The following is a 22873-nucleotide window of genomic DNA, read 5'->3' as shown; positions in this document are numbered from 1 at the left end:
ACTGAAGTGGACTTTATTAGTTAATTGCAAAATTGGAGAAACAAACCATTAGTTAGGAGTGTAGAAATAGTGTTGGACTGGGGAGTTGAAATTGTTGTAAGTAGTAGGTCTTCTAACTACTTAATACAGATGTAGGCAATGTTGGAACTATTGGTCATAGATTCCATCCTTTTTAGTCAAGAGCAAATCTCGTGGCATATTGACAATTCCATATCTGAGGAGAAACATTTCCAAAGGATACACCGACATTGCAATTGGTGTTGGAACTCAATATTTTCTCAACTTCTATACTTTCTCAAGGTTGCAAAAATCGAGGAAGTGATTCTTAAGCAAGGTACATATATGGCATAATTATAAGCAATTGGCGATGACCTTATAATCCTCTAATTTTTGTAATTGAATGACATTTCGTTTTGGGAAGCTTTGCATTAAGACATTGTGATTAATTTGTGAGTTTTAGTTGGTTCAATATTGTAATGCTAGTCCTATAGCCTTCAACGCATTTCCTATACTCTTTCCTTAATTCAAATTCAAATTTTTACCAGTGGGAGCAAACCTAATCGTTTGGAATTTGGTCGGAAGTTCAATGATTAAATTCAAGATTTATTAGTGTTTTTCCCCTCAATAGTGGAAGTCAAGACTAAGAATAATTTTTGTTATGGTTTTGAATATAAGGGTCTACCAATCCAATATTGTTATGTCAAGATATTATTGCGTTTTAGTGTCATTGTTGATAAACAATAAGTAAATGGCTTGTCATTCTATTAAAAATATGTGTACGTGTTGAATGATGACATGTATGGCACTGATTGGAGAATTTGTTCTCTTTTAGAGAAAGACAACATAATTCTATATGTTGGATCTTGTTATAGATACACTTATTTTTTTTCCTTACCAGTAGTTCTCTTTACTTGATGGCTAATAAATTGTCATTTTTGCCTTGATTGGTTCATTACTTAATAAGCAATTTAGTCCATCTTACATGTTCGTTATTGGTCTACGCTATATTCATTTCTTTTACTGTTTTTTTTGTGTAATGTAATTGACAACTAGGTCTATCTTGTACCTAGATGGGACAAGGTTGATTCCAACCTTTACCACTATAACCTCTTGGTGCACCACACATTGCTCAAGCATGACACATGAGCTAGGTGAGGTTTGAACAACAAAGGAGCCCCTACACAATACACTCTATTGTCAGCTGATCTATGCCCTTGGGGCCTTGGCTTCTATTCATGTAGTACAATGAAAACATGCTTTATTTTACATGGGCAAAGGTTGATTTTTTGTAGTCTTAATTTGTGGGGAAAGCTTGTTCTTTTCTTATTTGTATTTATAAATCAATTGATAGTTTTGTCTTCTTTCATCTATATTTCTTTTTCGAGATCTCCTTTTTGCCTCGTTTAGAAATGTGTGGGTGAGCTTATCATTATTGTAAGGTTTGGCCTTTATTTAATTCACAATTTTAATAGAGCAATTCCTTAGTTTGACTACTACTTTGATGTGCTTTGTCATTCTTACTATATCTGATATTTCCTTTGGTGTTTTTCTCATATGTATATCCCTTGGAAAAGCTTCTTCTGTTGACTCACCTTTGTGTGTATATCTGGCCATGTTTTCTTGTTGAATGTTATAGGAAGATGGAGATGCTAGGTTCATTTTCTTTCAGGCTAAGATAAAATGGAGAATGAGATGAAATTCTAGCATATATTACTTGTTAGGTTGCATGCAACAGCTTTCATGATGGAGCAAGGGCACTTTATATATTTGTTGTTTAGGACTATTACAATGAAAATAATCTTTGCGATTTTTCTCTTTGTTTCAGATTTGCAATGGATGAATTGGGTCTTTCTTCAAAGAAACCCTATAAGAAATGTGCAAGAGTTGTTGGTGAGGTGAAAGCTCAAATACTTGAACTAAATTTTAAATATTGTCATTATTTAAATTCGCATTAATATTCTAATTTTGCATTGGATTGTTATGGTCTTATGTATTGAAATGATAGGTTCTAGGTAAGTTTCATCCCCATGGAGATAGTGCAGTTTATGCTGCGTTGGTGCGAATGGCACAGGTAAGATGACCAAGCTATTTTGCTATTGTTACTTTTATTTCATCAATATTTAATGGAGTTGATCCTTTGGGAATGTTGTGTTTTACGTTTCAAAGTTGTGGACCATTTTGCTTGCTGAATAGTCCAATGAATTTAATAATATGCTAAATTTCTGTAGTTTCTTTATTTAGGAATGTTATGATTTAGTGATAACTTAATTTGTTTTCTAATCGTCAATCTTAATGTGTAGAAATGATATTTAGCACAATCATCATTTTGATCTCTAGGCATCACTGCTTGATATGGAAAAATGAAAAGAGTAAGAGAGTTTGACAGTTTCATAGATGTGCAGGTTTCTGTCATCAATTTCTTTTGGATCTAAAATTGCATTTGTTTGGTCAATTGTTGAATTCAATATTTGTGTGAAAATGATGTTTATTAATTATGTTATTTCTGTATTCAGGCTTTTGTGATCCATAATGAATTAAGCAAAGTCTTTCAGTAGAAATCACATAAGAGAAATTTAAGCCTTTGCCATGATCTGCCTGTTCATTTGGTCTTGATGATGAACCACACTTGTTGGTTCGAGACACGTCAGCCAAAAATTTCTCTTATGTGATTTCTACCGAAAGACTTTGCTTAATTAATTATGTTATGTTAATCAATTTCCAGTCATATAGACCAGGCATTGTTATTGGTGCTTGTATCTTGTGAGTTGAAGATCTTGGGGTCATGCTCTTGTACCCCTTTTTTTCCTTTAATTTAATGTAAGCCCTTGGAAAATTGATCCCAAGGAAAGTTAAGTCGTGATTGCATAGTTTTTATAAATGGATAAGCTTAGCTGCAATGAATTGGTGACTTTTTATTACTTTGCTTAATGCTTTAATGCCATTACAGAAAACCTCTAATTCCATGTCTTCACAATGTGCTTTAAGTTGTCAGTAGTTTTTATAAATGGATAAGCTTAGCTGCAATGAATTGGTGACTTTTTATTACTTTGCTTAATGCTTTAATGCCATTACACAAAACCTCTAATCCTTGTCTTCACAATGTGCTTTAAGTTGTCAGTTTTGCTATTTTGCACAAGATGCTATAAATATGCTTATAGCGATGTATATCTCTTGCTTTAAGCATACCATTAATGATGGTATAATCACGCATATATTATTTTGTTGGTTTATATTGCTTATCGTTTATGCTAGTGGTTAGAGGTGTTGAACTTAGAATCTATCTTATAGAGGATTCCTTCGCAATCTTTTATGTCATAGTGAATTCTTCTGAATGGAGAGTATTTGGTCACATTCATATCATAAGTCATTTCATTAGATAAACATAACACTATTTATACAGGTAAATATCTTAGCATTGTTCAAGTTGAGCCATTTAATTAAAGCTTAGGATTTTTTTTTTGGTTAACTTATACTAATTTTGCTTTAAACTGTTTATGATAGGGTTAGCTCATTATTTGTCTTTAGAGGTTCATCTTTACTTGGTCCTCACCTATGTAAGATAAAATGAATGTACATGACTAATATTGTGACAATTGTCATTGAGCTTATTGGTCTAGTTTTTGGCTTAACTTTCCTTAAATCACGTGGATTCCATCATGGCCTTGCACATTGAATTTACAAGTTAGGCTCACCTTCACTGTTATGAGATGTTTTAATGAATTGGCTTTGTCTCCATCTTGATTTTCAACTTTGTCTATGCATTGAAATCTTATTTTATTATTTCTTTTTTTTAAACCACTATTGTACTAGGCATTTTTTTTTTAATTGAATCCTTGTTGGCAATAGTGTTTAGTATGTGTTAAGATAAAGATTAAATTATTGATCTTTGAAATTAGTTTGAATTGTAAGTAAGTGGAAATAATCTTATCACACTGTCATCACGTTCACCTTTGTTATATTGTTGTCTTTCTTTGGTTCTGGGATTGAATGATGCTCACCTTTAGTGCATGATGATGATTTCCTGTTAAGACAGGTCCACATGATTACTTTAGTTGGATTATGAAGTTATGACTTCATTCAGATTACATCCCTTTTATATTTCTGTCTATCTTCATAAATTGTATGCAATAGTAGTTGACACTATCTTTTGATTCAATTGAAAAATATTTCTCAAAGTTTGGCTCCTGATCAAGTAATGACATTGCAAATAAAGAACCAATATTAGTATAAAATGTTGTAGTTTTTACAAGATGACCATTACCACTACCCTTTACACTAGATTTTGTTTTAACATTGCTTTATACATCCACAAATGCACCTTTTGTCCATTCTCTTTGAAATTGAATGAGTTAAGAGTTTTGTCTTTGTTGTTATTTTTGATTTCAGGGAATTGTTGATAAATTTAGAGCTGTCCTCAGACAAATAATTTTATTGATAAATAAACATTACGTAAGAGGTCCTTATTTCAACATGCCACGTGTCCTTGTTCAACAACTCAAGGATAATCGCTTTGATAGGGTTATGAGAAGGCCTTTCTTTTTTCAGGAATACAACACTTCTAGAATTGATTTTATTTTTCTAGAAAAAAATACATTCTATAGTAATTTTATCAATCTAGAAAACTTTCTAACTAAATAATTAAACAAACTTTAGGATTATGATGATAACATTCTCCTCTTGAATCTTGAAGTTTATTTTTACAAATGCCAAGTTCTTCTCTAAATATAGTGAATTTTATTTTTCTTTATGGTTATGGCTTTGTGAAAATGTTTGATGTTTGATCTTAGGGTAGACAATATTCTGGTTTGATAACGTTGTTGTTGTTGACAAGAGTTCTGATGAAGTGATACTTGGTGTTGACTTGCTTGGTCTTACTATGAAAAGCTAGATTCTTGTCCATTTTTATTGCTAATTGATTATCAATGAATAATTTTGTTGGTCTTTTTTTGAATAGCACCAAGATCTTGCAAGATTTTGCATAGCAAGACAATTGCACATGATGGTTCCTATTGCCACAAAATCTAGCATGCCTTGGTGAGGGGCATCCTCAAAGGTTAATAGTAGACTAAGTGACGACAATGGGTAGTGGCCCATTGTCACCATAGCCAAAACCCCTTGCTCTTTAAGGATTTTCAGTGATGGGAGGAGTCTTGGTATGTGATAAGGTCATCTAATAGATATTCTAAAGTTAAGGTATAAAGTGACCTAAGAGGTCTTTAATGTAAAGACACAATTTCAGGCTCAGTGGTCCAAAGGAGATAATACCGCTTTACTTTGAGAGACCAATTGCAAACAAACCAAGACCTAGGGCTTTATTAATGAGTTGATAGTTAGGGTGGTCGAAGGTCTAGGTGAAAGGAACGATTTTCCAATAATGATTTTCAGCAAGACAAGGTGCATGAAACCTTGAAACAAGACCCTAAGTTGAAGCAACAAGAAACTAGGGTTTACCCTAGGGCAAAGAACTAGGGAAAGGAAATTTATGAATAAAATTTAAGTGAATGCATGCCAAGAGGATTGATTTTGAGTCAACCAATCGTGCCCTTCGCATTTAGATTCCCCAATCCCAAAAATCACCTTTGCGTAGAAATTCGCACTAAGTCCTAGTTTGAGAGCTTGGCCTCTAAGGGGCCGAATTAAGTTGGGAGAAGTTTATGGATTAAAAGTGAGATTGATCACCAACATAGGCCGCTAGTGCCTAGATCCTTGGGAGAATGGAGTTTATGATTTGATTGAATGACCAAAAATTTGGTAAGCACGTTGAATTCTTGATGCCTTAGCACCACAAACCATGATAATTACCTAAGCAATGGATCAAGGCACTTTGTGGGATAGCTAAAAAGTTCATCACTAGGGAATACATTGACATGTTATTCATGAGTAATGCATGCGATAGTGACATATAGATACCATTCAATAAATTTTCAGCAAATTAGGGCACAATAACAAAGCCTAGATTCAACATATTCAATACATTATAAATAGAGAAAATAAGCATTCAACAATAAGCTCACTTACATGATAACATGGAAAAGAATCCATCTATTGATCCAAGACAACAACTGCAAAGACAAATGATTTGCTCCAAATGTCAAAATGTATTCAGAGAAGCCAATTACTCCACAAGATAAGAAGGCCAAATTGCTCAAGGTCAAAATTCCTAAGTTGTGATGATGATTTGATATGATGAATGATCCCTGTCCTTATATGAGGAATTCGAGTTCTAATTTTCTCTTTATTCCCCTAAAAATCATAAAATAATGTGCCAATCACAACCGAGGTCACAAGCTGACCCAGTAGCCCATGATAAAACATAAATCTAGCCCATACATGTGAGCGGTAGGTGAGAGAGGGATGATGTCATGCATGCATAAGGCCTTATAGGGCTAACATTGAGGCTACTTGGCTACAAGATGTGAGTAGAAGCCTTATAAAATACCTTCCTAAGGGTTGACCCTTGGGTCTTTGTTGATGCTCCTATGTGGACCCCAATTTTCATTTGGGGGCACAAAAGTAGTCTTTTATGGGTCTCCAAGTGGTCAAAATGCCTGCCATGCATGCATAAGGCCTTATAGGGCTAGCATTGAGGCTACTTGAGCGGCAGGTGAGAGAGGCATGATGTCATGCATGCATAAGGCCTTATAGGGCTAGCATTGAGGCTACTTGAGCGGCATGTGAGAGAGGCATGATGTCATGCATGCATAAGGCCTTATAGGGCTAGCATTGAGGCTACTTGAGCGGCAGGTGAGAGAGGCATGATGTCATGCATGCATAAGGCCTTATAGGGCTAGCATTGAGGCTACTTGGCTACAAGATGTGAGTAGAAGCCTTATAAAATACCCTCCTATGGGTTGATCCTTGGGTCTTTGTCAATGCTCTTATGTGGACCCCAATTTTCATTTGGGGGCACAAAAGTAGTCTTTTATGGGTCTCGAAGTGGTCAAAATGCCTGTCTTTGTTCCAACATTGAGGGCTCTCAAGGTGGTGCTAGCCTTCCCATGTCTCTAGGTATGAGACCATCCTCCTTTGGGACCTAGATCAACTAAAATCCCCTCATGAAGTGCTAAGTCGACTGCGGGCATGTTAGGTCCAGGAGCATCATCCCATAAAACTCATCAAATTAGGGCAAGGCGCTGTAATGTTGTAGGTGTTGGAGGTACCCATGGCTATGTATGATGCTCTGCTATGGCTCAGAGTCCCATGGCTCTCTACGGTCCACCTGTGGGTGTCGATATGGTCCTCTAAAAGACTTGGGCCCTAGTTAAGTTGCCTAAGCCATTGTTGTGGAACCACCTGACAATCACACACAACACACAGTGCTAACAGCTACATCATTCAAAACATTTAATTATTGCATCTAAGTGAACCAAGCTTGAAAGTAATGAGCAATTTCACACTTCAAATAAGGTTTACCTTCAAAAATTAAGACTTTGAACTCGCAATGGTGTTACCTCCTTAGGTAGGAGTGGCTAATAGACCACCATATTAGGTGTTCCCATCCTGCAAGGGGAAGTGACATGTCATTGGTCTACCCTTGAAATCATAGGTGTCATGTCGATAATGATGGAATGTCGAGAATGATCCTGGCAGTAGTACCTCACAGTCAGAGACGAATAGTAGCCCCAATCTGCCACATGAAATCTCCCAGCGTCAACCTCTAGGGACTGCGTCAGCCTCTGTGTCTCCCACGCTGACCCTCCTCAGGCTCTACGCAGCTATTGGCTACCTTTGCGTGGCGTCTAGCTGGCTTTGCATTAAACCTCTCCCGGATTTTGCGCTGATGCTCCTGGTACTATCTCTGCCTCTTTGCTTCTGCATTCATTGCCCCTCAGCTGCAACTCTGATTACTTCTTCGATTTCCTCAGCAAGCCTTGCCCCAGAAAATCGAATTTTTGATCAACTCGGTGTGTTCTCCAAGTGACCCTCAAGCCTCCTCTTATACTTTTGTTGTTGACAATTCAACGGTCGAGATTAAGTCCCTAATCAACGACTAAGATTAACTCTGGCTTGATCCATGACTTTTGGACCCTTCTAACATAGTTTTATATTAATTCACATTAAAATTTTATTTTCCCTAATTATTTTAATATCTCCCAAATTGTTTAGAATCTGCCCAAACCATTTTTGGGTATTGGAGATCTCATGTGCTTTAACCTCTTCACCAGTTTTCATGGCTAGAGCACATCCAATGCTATCCCAAATCAACAATGAGCACGAGGAGGAGCAGGATGCTCCATTTATCTAGGTTGAGACTTCCATGAACATCAGGCCGAAATGGATAGAGTGTACCTTAGGTGAAGCTCAGGAGTAGGTGGATGCTCTTAGGACTTTAGTAAGTGTGCGCAGGCCATCACAAATATTTTCTTGTTACATGGCTCTTATGAGTGAGTTGATTCTAGTTGAGCCTTCCTCTTTTTAGGATGCATCTAAGGAGTAGATGTGGAGGGATGGCATGGTGGAAGAGTACTCTTATGTCACGACGAATGATGTATGGGAGGTTGTGCTATGGCGCGAGGAGAAGTAAATGGATCGATAATGATTAAACACATTGTTGATGGGAGTGTTGAGAAGTTCAAGGCCTTGTTTATGGGCAAGGGTTTCTTTAAGAGAGAGGGAGTTTACCGTGATGATACATTCACCCGTGACGCTATGTGTTCTGCCATGAGTGCCGTGATTTTTAATACTATAGAGATGGTTGTAATATCTATCTATCATATGCACGTTAAGATAACATTTCCTAATGGTTTTAATAAGGAGGAGTTGTACATACAACAATAGTAGGGATTTGAAGTGCATGGGAGGGTTTCTTATATATGTAGATTGAAGAAAGCACTCTATGAACTCAAGCAAGCAATGCATCCGTGGTATTCTAGGCTACACAACTATCTGCTGGGGATGTGTTTCACTAGGAGTGATGTTGACTCAAACCTGTACTACATATTGGTCAAGGTAGAAATGCTCATTCTTGTCTTATATGTAGATGACTTGCTTCTTACAAGTTCAAAGAAGGTCATTGCAGATTGTAAGAGGGATCTTTCTTTGGAGTTCAAGATGAAGGACATTGTTTTGATGCACTATTTTTTGGCGCTAGAGGTGTGATAGAGAGATGGGTAGATCTTCCTTGGATAGGGGGGTAGTATTTTGTGGAGATCTTGAAGCGATTCAAGATGCAAGACTGATCAAGATTCAAGTGCCATTGTAAAGGTGACTCTCACTTATTTATAAAAGTGGGTGACATAAAGTATTTATTTTTTAAAAGTGAGTTAATTAGATTAAGTTTGGAAAAGGGGGGTTTTTTTTATTTTTATTTTATTTTATTTTTTAAATATAACATTATAATCAACTTCCAAACATTCACGTGGTTCCTTGACATCTTCAACAACTTTTCTTCAAAAAACCATATTTTCTTCATCCAAGAGTCGTTTTCAGAGCTGTTTTTTTGAATCGACCTAATTTTTCGAGATATTTCCATTGGAAGACTTAGTTTTAGCATATACAACATCAGTTTCTTTTAAAATGGAAAGTCCATGCCTAGTTATTCTTGACAACACCAACTACTACCAATGGCTATCCTACATGGTGGATTTACTCAAAAGAAAAGGCCTTTATAGAATACCCTCAGGCCAAGAGTCTAAACCTTCAGATGAAGATAAGCAAGCGAAATGGGAAAGTAAGCAAGATCAAGCACGTGGGTTGATAGGGATGTCTATTTCTCCAGACCTTATCTTCCATATTGCATAAATTGATACCCTTGATGGAACAATGAAAAAACTCAGTACTGTTTTTGGAATTAAAAATGAAATTAGAGCCCATCAACTCGTAAATGAGTTGCTTACTTTGAACCCTAATAATTTTTCTTCCATTGAAGATTTTTTGTCCAAGTTCAAGATCGTTAGACTTCTCTTGGAAGGTGTTAAGGTTAAGAAGGAAGATGGTAGCCTTATCTCTGTGTTTGTTTCCACCTTCCATTCTACTAGAGAAGCCTTTATTTCTGAAGGACAAGACTACAAGTGCCCCTCTTTTGATGCCTTTTGTGCTATGTTGCAGGAAACGTAGGTCAAGGGGGCGTTTCCGTACAGAAACGAGTACGAAACACTGAAACGTGTGTGGTACGGCCCTGAAACGCGTTTCAGGCCGTACTGCCACGTTTCACTAAACTGAAATGTGGCCAGTACGACCTGAAACGCGTTTCATAGCCGTACTACTCACGTTTTAGCTTTTTACTTGTGTGTTTTTTTTTTTTGTTAATTTTTTTTTTTAAATTTGTTTTCTAATTTATTTTTAGGTTATGCTAGTGACTTCTAGTTGCTTTTAGATGCCTGTCTAAAGTTATAAAAGTGAACTTTTGCCCTAGTGTTGATATGTAGTTCATGGTAATGTTAAATTCTTAAAGTAAAAGTGATATTTTCCTTTATTTTTCATTTTCATCCTTTTACTTAAATTTTTAACATTACCATGAAATGACTCAGGATGTTTGAGAGTGGTTTCGCCCTCATTGGATTTCATATGGAGAAAGTAGAATTTTAGATCTCACTCAAAATCTAGCAGATTTATCCGTTTTTCAGGATTTCAGGATTGGGGGGGATTGCAATGTTTCCATTGGATTTTATCATGTACTAGGGTATGGAACTTGTATTTAATCAAGAGAACCAAGCCCTATATGCGGGGGAGACTCCCAATAATGAAGAGCATGTAGGGTACTAGGGTATGAAACTTGTATTTAATCAAGAGCACTAAGGTCGTTCGACTATGTAGGAGGAGACTCCCAATCAAGCACGAGACAAGAATTTAGAAATTTCTCGTGGCTGATTTTGGATATTTCTATTTTCATTATGTGATCATTCATGAGTAAATGTGATGTAAATTTAGAGACTTATAGTTTATGCATTGACAATTGACAATTTTATCATAATGTAATATATTAGAATGTATCATATATGCTTTATGATTGCACATATTTCTTAAATGTCCTATATATATATATATATATATATATATATATTCGCGTTTCCCTGTTTCCAAAATTTGGGGAGGTCGCGTTTCGTATCGGTTCTCGTTTTGGAAACTCGTACTTGTTTCCCCGTTTCATGCAACCTAGCTTTTGTCATTCTTAAATAAGAGAACAAGAAAAACTCTTACATCTTGGTCTTCTTAATACTGGAAACTCTTCTAAGAAAACCTTAGCTGCCCAACAACAACCAAGTTCAAAGAATCCTGAGATGCAATATCCTAAAAAGAATGGTCCTAAACGAAAGAAGGGTCCTAAGCCATTTCAGTCTCAAAATGAAAAATCAACTCAACAAAATGATAAGGAAAATAAAAACAAAGGGAAGAAGACTGATAGACATTGCGACTTTTGTAATCGTGATGGCCACTTAGAATCCAAATGCTTTAAGATGGAAGCCTTGGAAGTAGCAGTGAAGAAGCATAACATCCATTTGGAGCACTTTTCAACTTCGACTTCATCTTCAGGAATAACACTTTTTGCATGTGGTTGTCATGCATCTCGGTCTGGTTATGCACTAAAGTATCTTCTTCTACTCATTCTCATGAGTGGCTCATTGATTCTGGAGCTTCTTATCACATGGCCAAAAACAAAGCCATGTTTTCTTCTTTAAATGATTGTAGCACCAAAAATATATATGTTGGGGATTATAGATCCCTTAGTGTTGTAGGGATTGGAACTATTCATCTAGACAATGGTCAATTTAGTGATGTATTATGTGTTCCTACCTTATCCTGCAACCTTCTATTTGTATATCAGATCACTCATTCAGGTGAAGGTAAAACCGTTGAATTTTCACCTCATGATGTTGTAATTAAGGACCTAAGAGATCTTAGACATATTTTAGCTACTGGCATTGCTGATGATTCTACAAGGTTGTATAAGTTTAACAACTTTGGGTCATCAACTCTTCCCTCAGTATTTGTTGCTCATAATGATGAAGTGAGCAAACTTTGGCATGAGCGATTTGGTCACTTAAACTATTGCTCCCTTAAAAATCTATGTAAATAAAATATGGTGATAGGTCTTCCTATGGTATCTTGCAGAGATGGTGATTGTTGTAGAGGTGTACTCAGAAAACATCATTGGGCTAGTTTTGAAAAATGTGCCTCTTGGCGCGCCTGCATCCCCTTACAGCTTGTGCATAGTGATTTATGTGGTCCACTTTCAGTTGTTTCATTCTCTAGTTACAAGTATTTCTTAACTTTCGATGATGATTTGTCCTTGATAAAACGTGCCATGAAGTCAATGAAAATACAGGATGCGGTTATGAGAAGGAATGGTCTCTTTAGAGATCAATTTGAAAATGATTTTGGAAGAATAGTAAAAGCCCTCCATAATGTCATATTGTTGACTAAGATGCTCATTATCTAGCAACTGATGTGATTTTGAGAAGGTTTAGTTGCAATCGTGCATGTGATCCTATTTTTGTCTAGCAACACAAGGAAAGGAAGTTCATCTAAGAAAAGTATGCAACTCCTTTTTGTTGGCACCTTTGAATAGGGATGATAATACCCTTGAAGGTCTGGAAGATAGAAGAAGTGCAAGGCACTTGGAGCAGACACCTGTAGCAACTTGTATGAGCATAAAATCAGGGTATGGTATCTCTCAAGGTACGTGTAATGCATATATTTTTTTGTTTGTTTTAAGGGTCTTTTGATGGAGGGTTTGATTTGAATAAGAACCCTAGATGGCTCATGGAAAATCCTGACTCACATATGCAGCCTTAACCCTATTATGATTGGTGAGGAAGATGTTTTGAATTCCATCCTCCATTAGTGTATGAAAATCCTAGATTGTATCTCATGCTTTTATGATCACATATTGTGCTTGGTAGTGCTTGTCTACGACTATTATAGGTGCCTCATGAAGAAAGCATTAGAAGGATGTGCATGGCAGATCCCATGTCTTGGCAAACACGATGAGTAGAGGGCACTGTGAGGGCCCTGATTTTGGGATCTTGATTCGGTCATTAGGCATTTTGCTGCATTGTGCCAGGATCTTATGAAGGATGGTCTTATGAATATGAATTCTTGGATGCGAAGGACCCCTCCTCATCAGGGATTGGGTGATTTAATGCGTTAGTTGTAATCATCTAGCAATGAAGGATAATGTAGTTGTTTTGGGACAATCTCATTGGAGGATTTCTTCACTCTGGTTGTAGATGGACCATGATGATTGTTCAGAGTTTACTCTCTAATCTGAAGCAAGCTTCCTAGAAATTTGCTGTTGCAGTTGTCTCGTCGAAGGTCTCATCTCTTGCATGGGAAGCTCATGATTGAAAGCTAGATAATCACGTGAAGCCAAGCTTTAGAGGGAGCTATAAAATCCATAGTATGACCTGATGGCGCTTCTTGCCTGATGTTTATTGATGAAGGCAAGTCATGGTAGCTGATTATGATTATGATGACTTTGATGATGCCTTGATATATCCCTGTTACTTGAGAGGCTGCATGGAAGTTGCATGATTATGATTGATGACTTTGGCACATGGACTTAAGGGTTTATAGTAGGAAAAGGGACAAGTTACAGGTGGCTCGATGATTATGTTTTGGCAAGGTCACTTTCTATATATTTAGAGGAAATTATGAACAAGCCATGTTGATTGGATTGTAAGTACACAACTGTTGATGATGTTTGATTGATGACCCTCTCGTTTATCAATGTAAGAGGGCGTTGACTTTTAAAGTCAAGATGGAAGACTTATCCTTGATGCACTATTCCTTGCACTTGAAGGTCTGATGAGATGGAGACGCTGCTTGTTTGCATATGTATATCTTGTGGGATCCTTGGTGTTCTTGATAAACACCCTAACAATCACATGCCTTGCTATGAAGACTCTGAGTCAGTTTATGGATGAGGCTCAATATTGGATAATTGCTTATTGAGATATCTTTGTGATTCTAATATCTATAATCTGAGGTACACTGCTAGAATCTAAGATTCCGTGAGTATTCTGATGGTGGCTTGTCAATGTGATGGATGGAAAGTGCACATCTAGTGCTATATCTCTTGATTCGGTTGCTCTGGAATCACTATTGAGGCTGATGTGTATAGTAACAAGTATGGATTATTATGAAGCCAGTTGGTTGAGGAAACTCTTCAGTGAGCCATTTGAGCACGTGTTGGTAATAAATGTTGTAAATTGCGATATTCTTGAGTGGGATTTGTTTTTCAGAGAATCCATGTTCCACAACAACTCCAAGTATTGTGTACCACTTTATTTTGATATGGTACATTGGAGAGATACCAAGCTCCATCATTGTTGGTTGGATGAGCAGATTACTTTCATTGTTACGTAACCTCTTGATAAGGTCAAGATTATCTTTCTTAAGAGAGAGGCTCGGAGTTGTGGATAGATCCTACTATGAGGGTCGTGAATGAACATTGAGCTCTGGGAGCTCCTGGTGGACTAGGGTACCTCTTGGAGCTATGTGTGACCATAGGGTGAGTGGTTCACCTTCCCCTATAGGTATGCTGTGTCCAGGGTGCATGGTTCACCTTCCCCTATGATACTCCATGATGATATATGAGAGAATAGGGTGAGTGGTTTGCCTTCCCCTATAGTTGATGATATATGCATTGGATGAGTGGTTCACCTTCTCGTATTGCATATGAACAAGATGAGTGTTTCACCTTCTCCCGTGGATACCCGAGTAGGAAATGCATATAGGAATCTTTCGGTTGTCACATGTGGACATGTTGGTGGGATGTGGTTCATCCTTTCCCCACACGTAGGTTACTCATTCCCTACGACTGATGGTTGACATGTAAATGCGATGTTGTTTTTCCTTTCCCCATGTGTAGGATCCTTCCCATGATTGTTGGTTGGCATGCATGTAGGACTTGGTTCATCCTTTCCGTACTCTCGTTGGTTTGCATGTGCGTAGGATGTGGTTTATCCTTTCCCTACGATGGTTGTGACATGTGACTGTGGGATGTGGTTTATCCTTTCCTTACATGTGGTTGTGGGTAGGATGTGATTTATTCGTTCCCTCCTGTTACCCCACATCATCCTACCCATGTGGTTTGGGGCACATAAGTATCTCTCATCTTGCCAATGAGTTGGGAATAGTGGATAGGGACCATAACGCTATAGATGGACGCATCGTGTACTGCCGTACCCCCTATGTCTAGGATGCATGGTGTTCAACAACTTGATCTAGGATCAAGTCTGATTGGGGTTCTACCCCTGGATTGATTTTTGTTTGTGGAGATTAGCAAGGTCTTGTGATTCACTCTTGATCAATTCTTCTTTATTAATACATAATTATGGAATAGAGTTGAGATGGGATGCAAAGATGGTTCATGATGGCAGGATGGCATGATGGACTGGCAAGTGGAATTCTCCCTATATGAGAGGGAGTGTTAAAATTGGCAACTAGGGCCAAATTCCACTTTGTACAACTCATTGGATGGAGATGATTATTGCATTGAATTCCTCTTTTCGAAAGGACCAAAATTGACCTAAAGGTCATCAAATTTGGATAAGCAGAAATGTGTTTTTGAATTTATGCCATCACATGTGCAAATTGTCAATGTCGTCCACGTAATAATGTAGGGTCATGAAGCGTGAGACATATCACTTAACCCTCAATGACTTATATAAATAAGAGAGACCTCCAACATTATTTGGCACTTCACTCACTCAGATAATCATCTCTCTCCTTCTCTGATTGGTTCGTGTAGCTTATTGGGCATATACTTTTCTCACATGTGTGGCAACAGAGAAACTGTTAATTTTTGGTATGTTCTATGCTAGAGCAATTTATTTAAATTTTCACAGTTAGCAATCACATCAGCATTACGATAAACTGCAGATAGAACATAAATATAATATGCAGAAGACAAGCCAAAACAAGAGGACACAAGATATGGCGCAAGCCAGGGACAAACCCCACAATGTGTGGGGAAACCCTTTGATCAAATCTTCTTTTATCTTCAAAGTTCAGCAGAGAAAAGAGAGAGAGAGAGAGTACAATTACAACAGAAGTCAACACTTTGACTTGTCTAGATCTGAGCATAGATCATCTTCTATAACGATGAGATCAGTTGAAGACATTCTGCTTCAACTGATCCTCCCCTTCACCTATCATCATGCGGCATCTTGTCCATTTGCTGCACCTTACCGTGTAGCATCATCATGCTGCTCATGATCACACTTATCATGATGCTGCCCGTTGCATCATTCATCATAGTTGCACCATTGCTGTACCTTTACTGAGATCATGCTGGCTGTACCTTTTGAAGTTGTTATAGCAGCATCTTTCCAATGATAAGATCTATTTATATCTTCACTGTGCTCTTTGTTAGATAACTTCATTTAGAGCTTCATTATTATAATGACAGTTTCGTCATGTTACATAAACACTATATTTATCATCATGTTGTACTCCAAGTCTCTACTGCATGTCACAGAGATCCATATAACAGATCTCTAATCCTCTTTTTCATTGCTGCTGAGATCCTCCTTATTTCAGCACCATTGGAGCCATTATTACGAAGATCTTCACTCTAGCTTCATATCAACGTGTTCCACTCATTGTGATATCTATGCTGTCATTGATGCACTAAGACAGTGATTGTTGAAGTCATCATTATGTGGACTGTTGCAATATATGTTTGTCATCACTGTATATTTGTTGAGACAGTGAGTCTCATTACTGCTTTATTATGCAACCCTTGTCACTGTTATACTACTGAGACTATTCTTCACTGCGATGATGTTATTCATTGTCCTTGGCATTGAGATTGTGACTGCACCGAAACCCTAGGTGCAGTCAAACCCTACAACAACTCTTCTTTATGTGACTGCGGCTTCTTATATCCACAGCAACGTATACCATATCTGCGTATGACCTTCGAAGAGTTGCGGTGTAAAATTTTCTCTTCATGCACTGTATATATAGATCTTTATGAACAACGGTATGTCATGTGGTCAGCGTGTATATATTCAACATTGGACAGCGTTGATGTATGTTATATGAAACAACGTGTATATATATGAACGTGTTTATATATATTCCTGCGTATATGATCTATAATGCCCAGCGTGTATTCATGTTATATCATTTCCTGCGTATCCATAATGATGCGTGTAAATACGTTCACCGAGTGATAACGTGTTTCCTGAGTGACTGTGTTGTTCAACCACGCTGCCTTAACTTCCAAGTGCGTTTCGCATTCATGTGGTGTTGTTGCGTATATTGTTGGGGCTATCCACGTAGGCTGCGTATCACTGTCTTCATATTACCAGCGTATATATTTCCATTGCCATGAACATATCTCCATGCTAGGATTTCATTTAGATGTCATTTCCTACGTGTTGGTCTTCATGATCAGCGTATTTCATAATCTGACCAGCGTGTAGATGTCTTCATAATCTGCGTGTAGGTCTTAATGACTAGTGATATGACTGCGGCTTTTCCATTATGTCTGCGGCTCTTCTAGGAGCAGATTCTCATGTTGACTGTGGTTTAGGGCAACATACAACAGCTAGGGCATCAGGGCATCACTTGAAGACTAGCGTATCACTCTTGGTGTCTCACCCCTCCCAAAACCCAAGACGTGGAGAGGAAGAGATCAATCAAGAATGAGTGTGTAAATGATATCAAATCCTCATCTATTTATACCACAACAAGGATGATGAATAGACACGTCGGTTGGGCTTCTAGAGCCTACATAAGAGCTGGTCGGCTTGGTAATAATTACATAAACAAAATAAATTCATATCTCCATAAATACTTATCGGAATTAGATGATCTTTGGATCAATCCTACACCTCTCGACGAGAGGGATCCAATAAAAATATCAGCTGCCATAAATAAGCCGACCCACATGGAGTTTGGCCCTAGTTGCCAATTTAACAGAAACAAATTGTAGGACGAATTATAGCGCCAAAATTTCAAAGATTGTTGCAGGTTTCACCAACGTTGACTAGGGGTGGTTTGACCTCATGTCACTGTGGTTTTCGTGCCAATTTTGTTTGGAAGACCACGTCTATCGCCATAGAAACCGTGGCATTTTGTTGACTTTGACCGCAGACCAATCACAAAGATGACCTCAAAGTTTGACCAAGTTTCCACTGTTTTCATGACTGTTTTGGGTTGTCTTTGACCACCTTAGAAGGTCGAGTTTGACTGGGTATGACCAAGCTGCATTTAGGACAGTTTGTTGCTACTTTAACCCGCTGTTGACTTTATGAGTAGGGCAAATTTTCACTGCCGTTGATTGTAGATTTAATAGGGTTGTTTTGACTTCGATTTGGCAAGTCAATTTTGACTTTTGTACTGTCTCTCTCTCCGCTGAACATTTTGATATAATAATAAGAAAAATTTATGTAAGGGTTTTCCCGATCTTGGGGATTTTCGCTGGCATTCGCCAAATCTCGTGTCCCTCTTGACTTGTCTTCTACATTTATGTTTGATGTTCTTTCATAAGTTATTGTGATATGATAATGGTTACTGTGATTGCTAATGGATTAATCAAATTAATAACGGGCTAATGGATTAATGAAGTAACTGACCTCAACAAAGAACATGTTAACTCAAAAATTGACATGTCTGCCTTCTTTTTCAAGTGACAACATCTAGGTTAATAACGAACTTCACATTAGATCAAAGCTGATGCCATTTTTTTTTCATTTTTATAGCCAAAAACAATGCGTTTCATACTGCGATGCTTTGGCTGAGTCCTTTCTTCTTTAGGATCTATGGGATATCAAATTAAGCCAAAACTCAAAGATGATTCATTGAAGGCTTATTTCTATACCAAGGTTCATATGGATTAATTCCATCTAAGGCTGATGTGGCAAATTGTTTTGTTAGGTAAACTATTGTATGAACTACTTCTGCCCAATACTTAGTGCTTAAACCGTTGAAGTGCAACATAGGTATGACCATTACTATGACAAGTGCATTTCATTCTTTCTGTGATTTCATTCTGTTGTGGAGTATGAGAATTGGTAAACTTCCTTTTTATTCCATTTCTTTTGAAATGATCATTGAATTCATTTAAAGTGAATTCTCCTCGATTATTTGTTCTCAAAGTGGCAATATTTTGCTTGGTGGGATTTTAAACTAATCATTGTAATTGTATGAATTTGTTAAAGGATTTTGATTTCTCCTTTAGAAAATGTGCACAAGTTATTTCTGTAAAATCATCTATTAAAAGAATAAAGTACCTACATCCACCAAGAGAGTGTTCCATGAGACCATAGATGTCATTAGCGAATAGTGACAAACGTTTATTTGCTCGCCATGTACTTGTTGGGAAAGGATCCTCTTTTGTTTTCCAATAATACAATATTCACGCTTAACAAACTCGTTCTGAAATGGCACAATTCTTTAACCATCTCATCCGCTTTCGATTTACTAAGGCTTTGTCCTTTTTGAAATGGGGGCAATTCTTTAACCATCTCATTCGCTTTTAGTTTACTAAGCCTATCCAAACACAAGTGGTTGAATTTGTAAAGCCATAATCTTAGAGAGGTAGGCGATAAATCCACTGACGCTACCAACTCTTTGTTGATTTTTCTAGGGCAAACAAGCAAGAAATAATTTCAATGACCAATTAGCATTAATTTCACATAGCATTTGTCGAATACCATTAATCAATTATACAAAAGAAAATTTCAACAAATTAACATGAAAGAGTAGTAGAAAATAACCATGAAACAATGAAACGAGACAGAAAAATTAGGTCCAATGCCAAGGAAAAACCCATAAAGGGAAAACCCAAAAATATTTCCTTATGAGAGAGAGTTCAAAGTTCATCAATACATTAAAAAACAAGACATTAAGATAACATTTGACTAGAAATTAAGAGCGTCCACAAGTGCTAAGTCTCACTTTTGAAATTTGGCCTCCTCCATCTCCTTCTTTCTCTAGAACAAGGATAAAACAATAGATGATAGATATGCCAAATTTGAGGGAGGGTCTCTCATATTTATAGTCTTCCAAAGGGAGTCCTTTTTCAATTTTGTAGGCATAACATAAATTCAAATTTCTATTTCTTCACATGATGAAAACACAGACCATGGCTACCATATTTCCAACAATCCCTCTTAGCCAGGGAGGTACTTTTCATTTTCTCTCTCAGGATCAATCTACCCGACCAGACTCATTGGTCTCATAGTCCATTAACCTAAGGCAGTGAAAATCTTCTCGACCAATCCATTCGTCTCATTGCTGCAGCCTAAGGAAGATTCATGATGCTATATAATCAATGATCACTCTCCAAGAGGAATTCTTAGCCATTCTAGGCTTCTCACATAAGCAAACATCAACAACCTGCTCAACAATAGAAAAGTAGCAGTGGTGGATTTCAACACTTGATCAAACATTTCAGTAGCCAAGAATATCCAATTGTTAATTCAGCCTTAGTTGGGGCTTCTCAACAATTCGCTCAATAACAAAAAAGTATACCATGGTCAAATCCTACAGACAATAATAGGTTGAACATCCAACTATTTATTTATTCTAAGTTGTGGCTTCTCACAGAAGTAATCATCAGAATATGTAACAAAGACATTCATGTCATTTAGACCAACACAATACCCAAAATTTCTCTTTCTTTCCTTAATACATCCAGTCTAGATAGAGTCAACAATTCCATGCATCAGTTGGTTCAACGGGCCAATCAAAGGGATTCATGAAATCAACAACAAAGTCTCACAACTTCTTCAAATTTTCCTCAAGCAAGTGTCCATGGGTTCACAATCCATTATTGCATAACCTTAACAGTGATTTTACCAGGCTCCTGCCATACTTTCAATCTTAGATTTCTTCAATTAACTCCCTCTTACACAAGACAAGGAGGACCTCAGTCCTTATAAAAAACATCTCATCAATGCAAAGTAGAAAAATCAGGGGCTTATCTTCAACATATTTGGATAAACATCATTCTTTAAGACATCTAGCCAACTTCATCTTGGAAGTCACAATTGACTTATTTTTGTCATAGATCAAAGCGTGCTTCAATTTATCCTGATCTCGTTTGTTCCCTCCGAGTGCAAAGCACATATTGTTACGAGTCTTGTTGTCACTTTGTTCTTTCATCTTTTCAACGATTGCCATAGGCTTGACATACTTCATCATAGGCCATAGAAGAACAAATACAACCAACAAGATATACAAGGACATGAGGTTCATAATGAAACAAAAAACAAGAAAGTACTTATCTCTTGAGAAAGTGTCAGCTCCTTCTTGATCCTATCCTTCTTAGATCCAGTCAAAGTTGTCCACACCATCAAGGAGTTAACCTGATTAACATCATCATCCAGGAGTCCACATCATCAAGGAGTTGACTTGTCCACACCATCAAGGAGTCCATATCATCATCAAGCAGTTGACTTTGTCCACATCATCATAAAGGAGTCCATATCATCATCAAGGAGTTGACTTATCCACAGCATCAAGGAGCCCATATCATCATCAAGAAGTTGACTTTGTCCACATCATCATGAAGGAGTTGACTTCGGTCACATCATCAATAATGATCTAAAAATAAAATAAATACAAGATACTTATGATTTGAGAACATGTTAGCTCCCTCTTAATCTTTAGCCTTCTTGCATCCAACCTCCAAATTAACCTCATCATCAAGATGTCAAATCTTTTAGGAGCTATGGTTTTTATTCTTTTAAGTTGAAGTGAACAATCGATAAGCCCAAGGCATTCATCTCCAACCCTAGATAGGGTTATCAATTGATTCTAGGGTTTACAAACCTTAGATGTGAGACATTCATCCTTGCATTCTTTTCCAAATTCATCATTTGATTTGAACATAAACTTTAAGAATGACCAGACTTAGAGTTTAGTCCACAAACCCTAGGGTTCCCTAACTAGGGTTTACAAATCAAAAACATTTCACTCTTACGAATGCTAGATTTTGCAATCTCAACAAATTTCAAATTTGTCATCAATAATCTAACCTGACTTTCACACTATGGAGGGGAGCTTTCACCTCTTATTATTTATAGCTTGCTTGCATTTGTTTCCAATGTCCAGAACTCTTTTATCACAACATCAATGTAACAATTGTATTGCTTAATAAATATCATCATCAGGGCAAGGCTTTTTCTCAAAAAATCATGCTAGCACTTAGGACTTCATCAAGAGAGAGATACAGATCTTCAAGGCAAGTAAGATCTTCAAACCTTTTTAAAAAAAAATTGTGGCCCTTGATAAAAAGAAATGTCTTGACAACAATTTGCTTGCAGATTTGTGACATATTTATCTCATTAATGGTTATTAATTTGGAATATTGAGCCATCCATCACTGTTTAATTGCTTTAGAGGGTCTCAACAAAATTCAAAGGAAGATCATTAGTGAAGTTTCAAGATTGCAATAATCTTGATCATAAGACTTTAAAAATATGTTAGATTTTCTAGGTCACACGATGTTGGCTTCTAGATTAATTAGGTTGTCCCTTTTTACAATGATTTTTGTTAAAATTTGGGTACCAGAGGACAAATGTTTCCCTAAGGCCTTGATCTTTGGCCTAGGGAAAAATGTCAAAATTTATTTTTTACTTTTCTCCTAAAGTGATTTTATAAGTGGTAAAGTCAATTTAATTTAAAAGTGACTTTTTAAGTGGTAAAGTTACATTTTAATTTAAAAGTGACTTTATAAGTGATAAAGTTACATCCTAATTTAAAGGTGACTTTATTAAAGTCAATGAAGAATTAGAAAGTGAAAAAGTGACTATGGAAATAAAAGGTTAAGTGGGTCTTTATTTAAGTGGGTGAGTTAAAAAATAGAAAGTGAAAATTAAATGCACATTTGTTCTCATTCTTAGATCTAAATGAATATCAGCCATTAGATCTTAGGGCAACCCAAAATCTCATTTGGAGATTAAAAAGAGAA

General features: G+C 36.9%; 1 protein-coding gene across 1 annotated transcript in view; it reads left to right on the top strand.

Moving 5' to 3' along the window:
- The window catches only part of GYRA (DNA GYRASE A), a 287743-nt gene that overhangs the window by 63195 nt on the left and 201675 nt on the right, over positions 1-22873 (top strand). The window contains exons 2-3 of the mRNA XM_089450417.1: positions 1826-1895; positions 2006-2071. Coding sequence (XP_089306543.1) covers positions 1826-1895; positions 2006-2071 — 136 coding nt within the window. The remainder of the gene's footprint in view (positions 1-1825; positions 1896-2005; positions 2072-22873) is intronic.

The sequence above is a fragment of the Pinus tabuliformis genome, chromosome X, assembly GCF_031772625.1.
Source record: "Pinus tabuliformis cultivar Carrire ecotype Pingquan chromosome X, CPIR1, whole genome shotgun sequence".
NCBI classification, from domain to species: Eukaryota; Viridiplantae; Streptophyta; class Pinopsida; order Pinales; family Pinaceae; genus Pinus; species Pinus tabuliformis.
Note: the sequence above shows the minus strand (reverse complement) of the source record. Positions and strands in the feature narration are given on the sequence as shown.